The 11,422-nt window shown below is 46.3% G+C and overlaps 1 protein-coding gene and 1 long non-coding RNA gene across 2 annotated transcripts; both read right to left on the reverse strand.

Moving 5' to 3' along the window:
• Window positions 1-403: 403 nt before the first annotated feature.
• On the reverse strand, window positions 404-8,845 carry LOC117951377. The gene is made up of 10 exons (XM_034883083.1): window positions 8,784-8,845; window positions 8,531-8,588; window positions 8,206-8,301; window positions 7,476-7,614; window positions 7,206-7,298; window positions 6,750-7,042; window positions 6,666-6,672; window positions 1,135-1,351; window positions 668-868; window positions 404-587 (listed from the first exon to the last, which is right to left on the reverse strand). The coding sequence occupies exons 1-9, from the start codon at window positions 8,808-8,810 to the stop codon at window positions 806-808; spliced, it is 993 nt and encodes a 330-aa protein (XP_034738974.1). The 5' UTR covers window positions 8,811-8,845; the 3' UTR covers window positions 404-587; window positions 668-805.
• Window positions 8,846-9,277: 432 nt separating this feature from the next.
• LOC117951389 lies at window positions 9,278-10,220 on the reverse strand. The gene is made up of 3 exons (XR_004658155.1): window positions 10,169-10,220; window positions 9,634-9,705; window positions 9,278-9,330 (listed from the first exon to the last, which is right to left on the reverse strand). It is a non-coding gene; the product is annotated as an uncharacterized LOC117951389 (long non-coding RNA).
• Window positions 10,221-11,422: the final 1,202 nt, after the last annotated feature.

An 11,422-nucleotide genomic window follows, 5' to 3' on the forward strand; every position in this document is an offset into this window, starting at 1 on the left:
CCCAGTGAACCTTTGAACTTAACGCACGGCAGACTGTTTTTTGAAAGCGAGCTTGGAAATTTAGAAAAGTAAAATACACCAAAATGGATAGCTTTTTGCTCGTCGTCACATAACCACAGGAAAAAGAAAATCCTTGGAATGAAGACAAGGGGATTTGTCGGCAGCGGTTTCCATTGAGGACGCTAACGTTACGGTTTGTGCTGCAGCTGACATTAGCAACCATACTCAAGAGGGCCCATGACTGCCTTCAAAAATATCCCTCCTGGCAATTTGGGAATCAGCAGATTAGTTTTTAACAAAAGTTGGATGGATCAGTATTCATGGCTGAAATACAGTGTGGCCAAAGATGCAGCATTTTGTTTTGCGTGTAGGCATTTTCTGAAAAAAGGTACTACAACAAATACATACTTACTTTAAACACATTGTACAAACTTCCTAAATTTGACCACCATCAACTCCTCTTTAGCTCTTCTGTTGCTCCCCAGTACAGAGTAGCTTGGTTTGAGAATACCAGCTACAAAATCAGCTTCTTGACCTTTGTCCTCTCCTGGTATGTCAAGCAGCACACGCAAGCTGGGTGACAAAACCTGTAGGGAAAATTCAACTCCATAAATGAAAGGCCATAAAGATAACTAAAGATGATACAGAACTGTGAGGTAAATCTTACTCCATAATGGGACACACCATCTATTAGTTGATCAAGACAGCTCTGCCTTTGCACAACAGTATGATATAGAACTGCATGTTTCACAAACACATCTCTGTTGGCCATGGTGACTACAAGTGGAAGACCCTCAACTTGATATCACAATGAGTTACAGCAACTGACTGCTTTCTCTAAATCATTCTGCAAGGTTGCATGTTGAACCTAAAGATTACAGATCAAATGTTATTTTCTCAAATTACTGCATTTAATCAACATTTACAGAAGTACTATGCACACTGTGCATTTCACTTAATACGTATTTACCTATGACAAGAAAAGTTTGAATTTGTAGTTGTTTATTTGGTAATATGAAACCAAAAATATTTGGATAATGCATTCCACCAAAATAAAAGTAACTGTACTGCTGTGGAATAGTCCAAAGCAAAGGCTTACTACAATAGTCTTCAAATCCAAACATTGCGCATTACCTTATTGAGATTCTCCCTTAAATCAGGGTCACCTATATCATCAGGTGTCACGTGAGCTTGAAGGATGTCCCCAGACACAATGTAGTCCACTACACTCGGGGACAGGAATGCAGGTGGTTCACCCCCTTGCACTGTTATTGTAGACATCATCCTGCCAATGGTTCGATTCACTCCATTTTGCAAGTGGAGCATGTTCAGTCTTGGTGTGCATCCATTGTGTTGAGGTTTAGTCGGACCCGAACACAGAACGATAATAAACGGTAACAAAAAAGGTTTAATCCACAAAAATCCACAAAAAAAACAAGGGACAGGAGATGGTGAAGGTGTATGTGGAAATCCAGTCCGGGGAAGCTGCACAGATAGGTGACGGAACACAGTATCTGTGACGGAACGAAAAAACAAAGTTAGTCAATAGCAAGGTTAGAAGAGCAACGAATACTAACTGACTGGCCTAGTTACCACTTGGGAGTATGTAACGAACTGGCGCTGAAGAGGTGGTCAGCCCGGGTATAAATACTGCAGTGGTGGTGATGGTGATGAGACGCATCTGTGCTGATAGATGATGGTGATGTGGTGCAGCTGAGCTGGTAGACCTTGTACCTCTAGGACGCCCTCAAGTGGTGGACAGACAACACAGACATACTGGGGAAAGGGGGGAATGGAACAGAAAAGGCAGCAGACCCACAACCGAGCCCCCCCCTCAAGGGACGCCACCTGGCGGCCCAGGCTTATCCGGATGGGACCGGTGAAAATCGGCCACCAGTTGAGGGTCCAGCATGAACCGCCGTGTGATCCACGACCGTTCCTCGGGCCCGTAGCCCTCCCAATCAACAAGGTACTGGAATCCCCTGCCACGCCGCCGAACGTCCAGGAGCCGACGGACGGTGTAGGCCGGATGGTCATCGATAAGCCTGACCAGCGGAGGAGGGTCAGCGGGAGGACAAAGGGGACTGGAAGACACCGGCTTCAACTGGGAGACGTGGAAGGTAGGGTGGATCCTCATGGCAGCGGGCAGCTTCAGCCGGACGGCCGAAGGGTTGATGATTGCTTCGACCACGAACGGACCCAAGTACCGTGGGGAGAGCTTCCGCGACTCGGTGCGCAGCGGCACGTTCCGGGATGACAGCCAAACCTCCTGGCCTGGCTGGAACTGGGGCGCCGGGATCCTGTGCCTGTCCGCCACCGCCTTGGACCGCTCTGTGGACCGAAGCAGGGCCTCACAAGCTGTGACCCAAATCTGACAACAGCGACGTAGGTGGTCCTGCACGGACGGCACAGCCAGTTCCCTCTCCTGGGCAGGGAACAACGGAGGTTGGTACCCTAAAGCCACCTCAAAGGGGGAGAGACCGGTGGCCGAGGTGGTAAGAGAATTATGCGCGTACTCCACCCACGGCAGGAGAGACGCCCAGGCGGTGGGCTCCTGGGCGGCCACGCAGCGGAGCGCGGTTTCCAGGTCTTGGTTGGCCCTTTCGGTTTGACCGTTGGATTGTGGATGGAATCCAGAAGAGAGGCTGACGGTCGCACCTAGGGCAGAACAAAATTCCTTCCACACCCTGGAAATGAATTGTGGGCCTCGATCAGACACAATGTCCACAGGAATTCCATGGAGACGGAAAACATGTTGGACAACGAGGTCAGCCGTTTTACTGGCGGTAGGTAATGCAACATAATGGACAGATTTAGAGAACCTGTCCACAACAGTGAGAATTGCGTCATTACCTCCAGAAACGGGCAAGCCCGTGACAAAATCCAGGGCCACATGCGACCAGGGACGGCTGGGGACCGGGAGAGGCTGCAGCAGACCAGCAGTCTGTTGGTGGGAGGCCTTTCCCCGAGCACAGACGGTGCAGGCCGCCACGTAAGCCCGGACATCTGCTTCAGCCGACGGCCACCAGAAGTGTCGCCTCAGCAGACTCAGGGTACGTTGTACGCCAGGGTGGCAGGCAAAACGTGCAGTGTGTGTACAATGTAATTCCTGAGACCGCACGGGCAGCGGAACGAAGAGTCGATCGGGGGGGCCGTCTCCGGGACCAGGATCCGTAGCTTGGGCGGCCTTCACCAGAGATTTGATCTCCCAGCGTACGGCGGCAACAACCCGAGGGGATGACAGCACCGATTCCGGCTCGGAAGAGTCCTCGGTGCGGTCAAACAGACGTGACAGAGCGTCGGGTTTAACATTGCGTGTACCTGGCCGGTAGGTAAGGGTAAAATTGAAACGACCAAAAAACAAGGCCCACCTGGCTTGACGCGAGTTCAGTCTCTTAGTGGATTAGATGTAGGCCAGGTTTTTGTGGTCCGCCCACACTACGAACGGCAGCTCCGCACCCTCGAGCCAGTGACGCCACTCCTCCAGTGCCAGCTTAACCGCCAGCAGCTCCCGGTTCCCCACGTCGTAATTCTGCTCGGCAACGGACAGTTTCTTAGACATGAAGGCACAAGGGTGGAGCTCCTGGTCTGAAGTGGAGCATTGAGACAGTATAGCCCCCACTCCAGACGCAGAAGCGTCAACCTCCACCACAAACTGGAGTGAGCAGTCGGGGTGTTTGAGTACAGGAGGCGAAGTAAACAGACGTTTCAACGTAGACATGGCATGGTCAGCAGCAGGAGACCAGTGGAAGGGGATCTTGGGGGACGTGAGCTTAGTCAGAGGGACCGCCACACAGCTAAAGTCACGTATGAACCTGCGGTAGAAATGAGCAAAACCCAGAAAGCGCTGTAGTTGCTTACGTGTCGTAGGCGTGGGCCAGTCGGCGACAGCTTTGGTCTTCTCTGGGTCAGCCGAAACCTGTCCACTCTCGATCACGAACCCCAAGAACGGGACAGAGTGCTGGTGAAAGGAGCATTTCTCAGCCTTCGCGTACAGCTTGTTCTCTAGGAGGCGTTGAAGAACCTGCTGGACATGACACACATGCTCGGAGAGAGGAGGAGAAAACAAGAATGTCATCCAGGTAAACCACCACAAAACGGTCCAGAAAATCCCTCAACACATCATTGACCAGTGCCTGGAAGACAGCTGGAGCATTAGTTAGTCCGAATGGCATGACCAGGTACTCAAAGTGCCCCAGAGGCGTGTTAAAGGCGGTCTTCCACTCGTCACCTTCCCTGACACGAACGAGGTGGTAAGCGTTCCTTAAATCCAGTTTGGTGAATATAGCGGCGCCCTGTAGAGGCACAAAGGTGGAATTAATCAATGGCAGGGGATATTTATTTTTAACGGTGATGTTGTTGAGCCCCCGAAAGTCTATACAGGGGCGCAGAGACTTGTCTTTTTTCTCCACAAAGAAGAACCCCGCCCCCACCGGGGACGAAGAAGGACGGATGATGCCGGACGACAGGGATTCCCTTATGTACCTCTCCATAGCCTCCCACTCAGGCCGAGACACACTAAACAAGCGGCTAGCGGGGTAAGGGGCGTCAGGGAGCAGTTCAATGGCACAATCATAAGGTCTATGGGGAGGAAGCGATAGGGCTTTGGCCTTGCTGAAAACATCCGCAAGACCCATGTAGTCGGGAGGGACCGAAGACAGGTCCGGAGGTGTCACCGCCGCGGCAGGGTCAAGTTCGGCAGGTGGGACAGCAGAGCCTAGGCAGACGGAATGACAGCGGTCACTCCAACCAAGGACCTTGAGACGCTGCCAATCAACAACGGGATTATGGATTTTAAAACACGGGAATCCGAGGATAAGCGGGGTGGAAGAGGCCGACATGATCCTAAAACAGATGGTCTCACGGTTGTTCCCGGACAGGATCACCGTAACGGGCACAGTCTGGTGGGTGATATGAGCCAATGTATGGCCGTCAATGGCTGTGACCCGGAACGGGGTCTCTATGGGCACAGTTGGGAAACCAGCTTACTCGGCTAGGCTAACGTCCATGAAATTGCCCTCAGCAACCGAATCAATAAGAGCCGCGACGGGCAGTGAAAGGTCCTCATATTGAATGGTGGCAGGTATCTGGAGACGAAGTGCAGTGGGTACAGGAGTAGGGATAGGGCTCGTCAGTACCCCCACATTCACTGACGAGCCTTGTCTTTTGGCCGGATAGTACATGTAGCCACACGGTGAGTGGGATCACCACAATACAGGCACTCATCTGCCTGTATGCGACGGCGTCTCTCAGCAGGAGAGAGACGGGTGTGACCCAGCTGCATGGCCTCCACTGCGGAGTCCCCGGATGCGTCCACCGGCGAGGTAGCTGGAAACGCAGGGGAGGACGGTCGGCGAAGCCTGGTCGGAGCAGTAGTCCGTCTGACGGGATCCGGCCGGCTGCCTGTCTCGCGTCGTCTCTCTCGCCACCTGTTGTCGAGTTTAATGGCTAATGAAACAAGGTTATTAAGGGAGTCGGGCTCATCCCGGAGTGCTAGTTCATCCTTAATTGTTTCACATAATCCATTAACAAAAAACCCACGAAGTGCTTCCTCGTTTCAGCCGGAATCAGTAGCCAGCGTCCGGAATACCACCGAGTAGTCTGCCACACTGTCTGCTCCTTGACGGAGGCTAAGCAACCGCTTAGCTGCACACCCAATATAGTCCGGGTGGTCAAAAACAGTGATAAAATCTGCAGCAAAGTCCTTAAAAGAGATCTCAGCAGTGAGACGGCTAGTACACACTGCTTCTGCCCAAGCTAGTGCTCTGCCCCTGAGTAATCCTATGACGTAATGTACCTTGGACGCGTCTGAAGCGAAGGACAGCGGGCGTTGGCGGAATATGAGTCCACACTGCAGAAGAAACCCCCAGCATTTGTCCAATTCTCCAGAAAAAGGTTCAGGCGAGCAGATGGGAGGCTCGCGGTGAAGTTGAGCAGCAGTCATGACTGGGGGGGCAGGTGGAACAGGCTGTGAGGCAGAGGGAGTGACAGACAGTTTATCTACCTGCTCAGTTAGTTTGGTGACTTGGGCGATGAGCAGCTGGTTGTTCTCCAACAATGTGTGGAGAAGCCGGTCATGTTGCCCGAGCAGGATTCCTTGGGAGTGAAGAGCCCGCTGGGCACCCTCCCCCCTGGTATCCTGTGGTGTCTCCGCGGGGTCCATTTGGCCAGTTCGTTCTGTTGAGGTTTAGTCGGACCCGAACACAGAACAACACAGAACGATAATGAACGGCAACAAAAAAGGTTTAATCCACAAAAATACACAAAAAAAACAAGGGACAGGAGATGGTGAAGGTGTAAGTGGAAATCCAGTCCGGGGAAGCTGCACAGATAGGTGACGGAACACAGTATCTGTGACGGAATGAAAAAACAAAGTTAGTCAATAGCAAGGTTAGAAGAGCAACGAATACTAACTGACTGGCCTAGTTACCACTTGGGAGTATGTAACGAACTGGCGCTGAAGAGGTGGTCAGCCCGGGTATAAATACCGCAGTGGTGGTGATGGTGATGAGACGCAGCTGTGTTGATAGATGATGGTGATGTGGTGCAGCTGAGCTGGTAGACCTTGTACCTCTAGGACGCCCTCAAGTGGTGGACAGACAACACAGACATACTGGGGAAAGGGGGGAATGGAACAGAAAAGGTAGCAGACACACAACACATTGGGTGTGCCTGAAAGATTCAATAAATTAAAACAGCACATTCTTTATATTTTACACACACACACACACACACACACACACACACACCTTCAAAAGAGCCACTGTCCTGGAAGATAGCCTTCACCAGTAAGCGGAAAAACTCTCGTCTAGGACCCCAAAGGTCAGCAGCATTTTCCCCAGCATCATGCTCATCGCTTGCAAATGTGACATAGAGCCTGTCACAGCTTTTTGCAAAACCAGGTCTCTTTAACACACGTAAGGCTGTGGTCCAAACACTGGCTCGACTGATATAGATCTGTCTTGTTCCCAATGTAATAACTCTCTCACTGTGAGCTTGTAGAAGGCCTGCAATTTCTTCTTTGCTCAACATTTCAGATGACCTATGTTAAAAAAGACAAAGATAAACAGACCTTTGGCTATCTGTGCATTTACTCCACTAGCACCTTCAGTGCACAATGATATATCTGTTTGATGCTGTTTGTGATGTTTACACTGATGAGAACAAGATAATTACCGTAGTAAAAAAATACTTGTAACTCTTACTTTAAAGTATTAACAGCAGGTCTATCACACTCTTCTAGTAGACTACGCTGAATTGTCTCTTCGAGAGCCTCATCTTCCTCCAGATAAACAGGGCTGAGCAAAAAGAGATAAACAGCGACAGCAGAAAGCCGAGAGAGAACGAGACAGACAGAGAGAAAGAGAGAAGGAGAGAGCGACAGAGAGAGAGAGAAACCTATATCAGAGGTTCAAATTGTAAACAAACCAACACCTACACTGCTGCATATCTATGAAGCCCAAACAATATCTTACACAAATTCTGCCACATTATAAGGAAACACTTGTCTCAGGTCCCCTGCCTGGCCCTGACTTTCACTCTCTTTAGTGCTGCTCTCTGTCTCCTGACATCTGGCCTCACTTTCCCTCGGTGATGAAGGCACTGTTCTCCGCACTGCAAAAAGAACAGGAGGTCTCCCTTTCAGTACAAATGAAATGAATTGTGCTACTAATCTCAGTCTACACCTCTTATAGTGACTTGTAGACAGATGAATCAAGACATCCAATCCCAATACAGTTTGGTCACACTACCGAACTATCAAAGTCTTAAGATTAGTGAACTGTTCACACTACCGTTAAAGTTTGTTTATTGCTATTGGCAAGTGGAAAATCAGAGCTACAATCCTAAAGTATGAACTTAACTTTGCATAAAATAAAGCGGTTGTCAAGGACAAAGGTATACTTTATTAATCACACATACAATTTAAAGTCAAACTTGTCCTCTGCATTTATTTCATCCCAGGGGCAGGTACAACCATAACACTGTGCCTGTGAACCAACTCCAGATTCTGAGCTAATGCCTTGGTCAAGGGCACTGACTGGATAATTAACCTAAATGTGCCCATTTTTGATGGTGCAGGAAACTACCACAAACACAGGAGAACATGCAAACTCCACACAGAAAGGACCAGGACTGAACCAGGGTTTAAACTAATATACCATACAGCCCATGGCAAACACAATACAAACAAGTGCTTTAACCTACTTCTTCTTTGACGCGATGGACTTTGTTGCAGTCTGTCACTTTCACACCCGTGACTGATGAGCTCACTTTCACTTGTGGAAGGTGACACTGTATGACCTAAATGACATGATGTTATGTTATGGACAGAAGGTAATGAATATATAAGTAATTGGAAACACAGTACTTAACATTTTTTATTGAATTACCCATATCTGAATTTTGGGATGAGCAGAATTAGAACAGATAACCTTTTTTTATAAATAAATGATAAACCCATTGCAATGAGAAAATAACTGCTGTCTATGCCTACAACCTGTTGAGAAACATTTCAAATTCTAAGACCCACCTCTCCTCCAGACCACAGGACTTTCAAAGTCCTTATCAGAGAGTTCCTCAGGTTCCTCCTGGAGAAAAAAAGTGTTATGTGTGATATATAATGCATCAAGCCAGTGGCAATGCAGAAGTATTTTATACTAAGTTAACCTAAAAAAAGGCTATGTTATTTAGGTAAAGAAGCAGAATAAGCAACATACATATTTTTACTTCTAATATATTGTTGCCCATAACTGAAAATCTGTACTGACATATAAACTGTTTACCTGTACAGGTTTGCGCATTAATTCCATTATATAGAGACAAGTGGCTGAACTAATCAAGGCAACTTCTTGAAGGACTGGCCCATAGACAATGAAAACGTTCTTCTGAAAATTTCATTTCTTCTTTAAGTTGGGCTTCAGACCAGTCAGATGTTGTTGTTTTTTAAAGTTATTTTTTTTCCCCTTTATTAGATAGGCAGACATAGATGTATAAAAGGGGGAGAGAGAGGGGGAGTGACTTGCAGCAAAGGGGCCGCAGGCTGGATTCGAACCCGGGCCTGCTGCGTGCAGGGGCAAGCCTCTGTACATGGGCACCCGCTCAACCCACTGAGCTATCTGGGAGCTCACAGATCAGTCAGATGTAAAGGAAATCTTCCTAAAAAGGCCATCTTGTGCTAAATTTGCTCTTGTCTCCCCTTGGAATGCGGATTGTTGATGCTGAAGAAAAAGGCAAGCACACAACATCTCTTGTATAGTGTTCGCAGGCTTTGTTTTTACTGACAAAACGTGAGTGTGTAGTAGGCCTTTGAAGAACTGATGGAAACGGAACCTGAAATCAATGACAACACAGACACTTGTGCATTACAAGAGAGCAATACTTTTTTAGTTAATTGTAAATCCAAACCAACTAATTGTATCATCAACCCATTATGACGTCTCTACGACTGATCGATTACCAGGTGGTTTCATTAACCTTCTTTTGTCAATCAGCAATTTATTACATCATAATACTGTATTTGTGTAAAATATGCCACCAAGATGATTGTAACTAATGCCAAAACATTACACCACACAATTAAAAAAAACTAAAACAAAAAACAGCCAGCTAGGATACATGAGTATGAAAGTATACCGAGCGGTACGATGTCCCAGTGGAGGTGGTGGGTGTGGCTGGACCCGGAGTGTTATTGTAGGTGGTGGGAGCCTGAAGGAAGATTAAATGTTATGCTTTTTTTACACTATGCACTCTGGTACATTACTCACATTGAATAAAATTAAATGTCTTTATCATTGCGACTGCCTCTGTCCTCCATCAGCACTACTCTCTCTCTAGCCAAGCAGAGAACGGTTTTTATCTTGTGAGTAAAGGCCAAAGAGGTGACAAGTAGCCTCCGTTAGCTGTAACACTAAATTATGTAATTTATGCTTCGCTGCTGTGAACAGCTTCACATAATTGAACACACATTTACACACCTTGTTTTTCAGCTCATGAGTTCATCCCTATGCGTCACTTAGCGGCGTGAGTTTTACTGTTTATAGAAACAAATGTGCAAAGGTGCATTGGTGCTAGTAGCAAATCTCTACTGGCTAGCTACCGTTAGCTAGTTTAGTTAAGTTAACCTTGACAACAATCCAATGTTAGCTACGTGTTTTGGAAACATACTTACCGAGGTGGCCTGCGGTGGCCCTGAGGCTGTTGCTGTCGCTGATGAATAAGTTCGCATAGCCACCAGGACGGCTCTGCCGTTGTTCTCTGCTAACGCGGATTCGTTGGACATTTTGCAGTGTGACCATGGCCGTCAGTACCGTGCCTTATCGGGGATGGGCTGAGATAGGCTCTTGCTGACCTTAATGCATGCGAACGTGACAGACCAGTCAAAGTGAGCCCCCCCTCGTGGCTGGCTATAGTGGCTACAGGTCATAAGTCCAGCACCATTCATATAAGTGACACTAAAACCTCAAAGTACTCTTCCAATACAGTTTCTCCAACTGTGATTATTATTTTAGTTAGGTTATTATCACGTTTATCCAAGTTCAAGAGTCCATTTCTCCGGATGAGATGATTTTTATTCGTTATTTGACAATATAAACATACACTGTCCTCCTCGAGCTTTAATTTTGTTACTTTCGGTTACCGCCATTTCATTTGCATATTAGCTAAATATTTAGTTTCACCCGAAACATTTAGATTTAACATTTAGATTTATATCTAGATTTAACATTTAGATTCAACATTTAGATTTAGATTTAACATTTAGATTTAGATTTAGATTTAACATTTAGATTTAGATTTAACATTTAGATTTAGATTTAACATTTAGATTCAACATTTAGATTTAGATTTAGATTTAATATTTAGATATAACATTTAGATTCAGATTTAGATTTAACATTTAGATTTAACATTTAGATTTAGATTTAGTATTTAGATTTGACATTTAACATTTAGGTGTAACATTTAATATTTGGATTTAACTATTTAAAATATCTCCAAGTTGACAAATGTTGTTGTAAATGTGCAAGAAAGTGACCCTAACAATTTCATACCAGTTTTTTAAACAATATTTAAAGCTAAATGTGACAAAATGTTGCTGTTATTTTCAGCGTGAGCCGCATTACAAACCTGGTGAAAAACTACAGGAAACGTTTGACCTCTGGAATCGCAAACAAATAATACTGTACTAAATATTAATATTGATTTTCTCAGGTGTTCAAATAGTTATTTGCAGCTGCATCATACAAATAAATAGTAAAATAATTATACATAGTGATTTCTGGATTTTGTTTTTTAGATTATGTTTCTCACAGTGGACATGCACCTGCGATGACAATTTCAGACCCCTCCATGATTTCTAAGTAGGAGAACTTGCAAAATAGCAGGGTGTTGAAATACTTATTTTCCTCACTGTATATATATATAT

Source organism: Etheostoma cragini, chromosome 10, assembly GCF_013103735.1.
Source record: "Etheostoma cragini isolate CJK2018 chromosome 10, CSU_Ecrag_1.0, whole genome shotgun sequence".
In the NCBI taxonomy this organism is placed as follows: Eukaryota; Metazoa; Chordata; class Actinopteri; order Perciformes; family Percidae; genus Etheostoma; species Etheostoma cragini.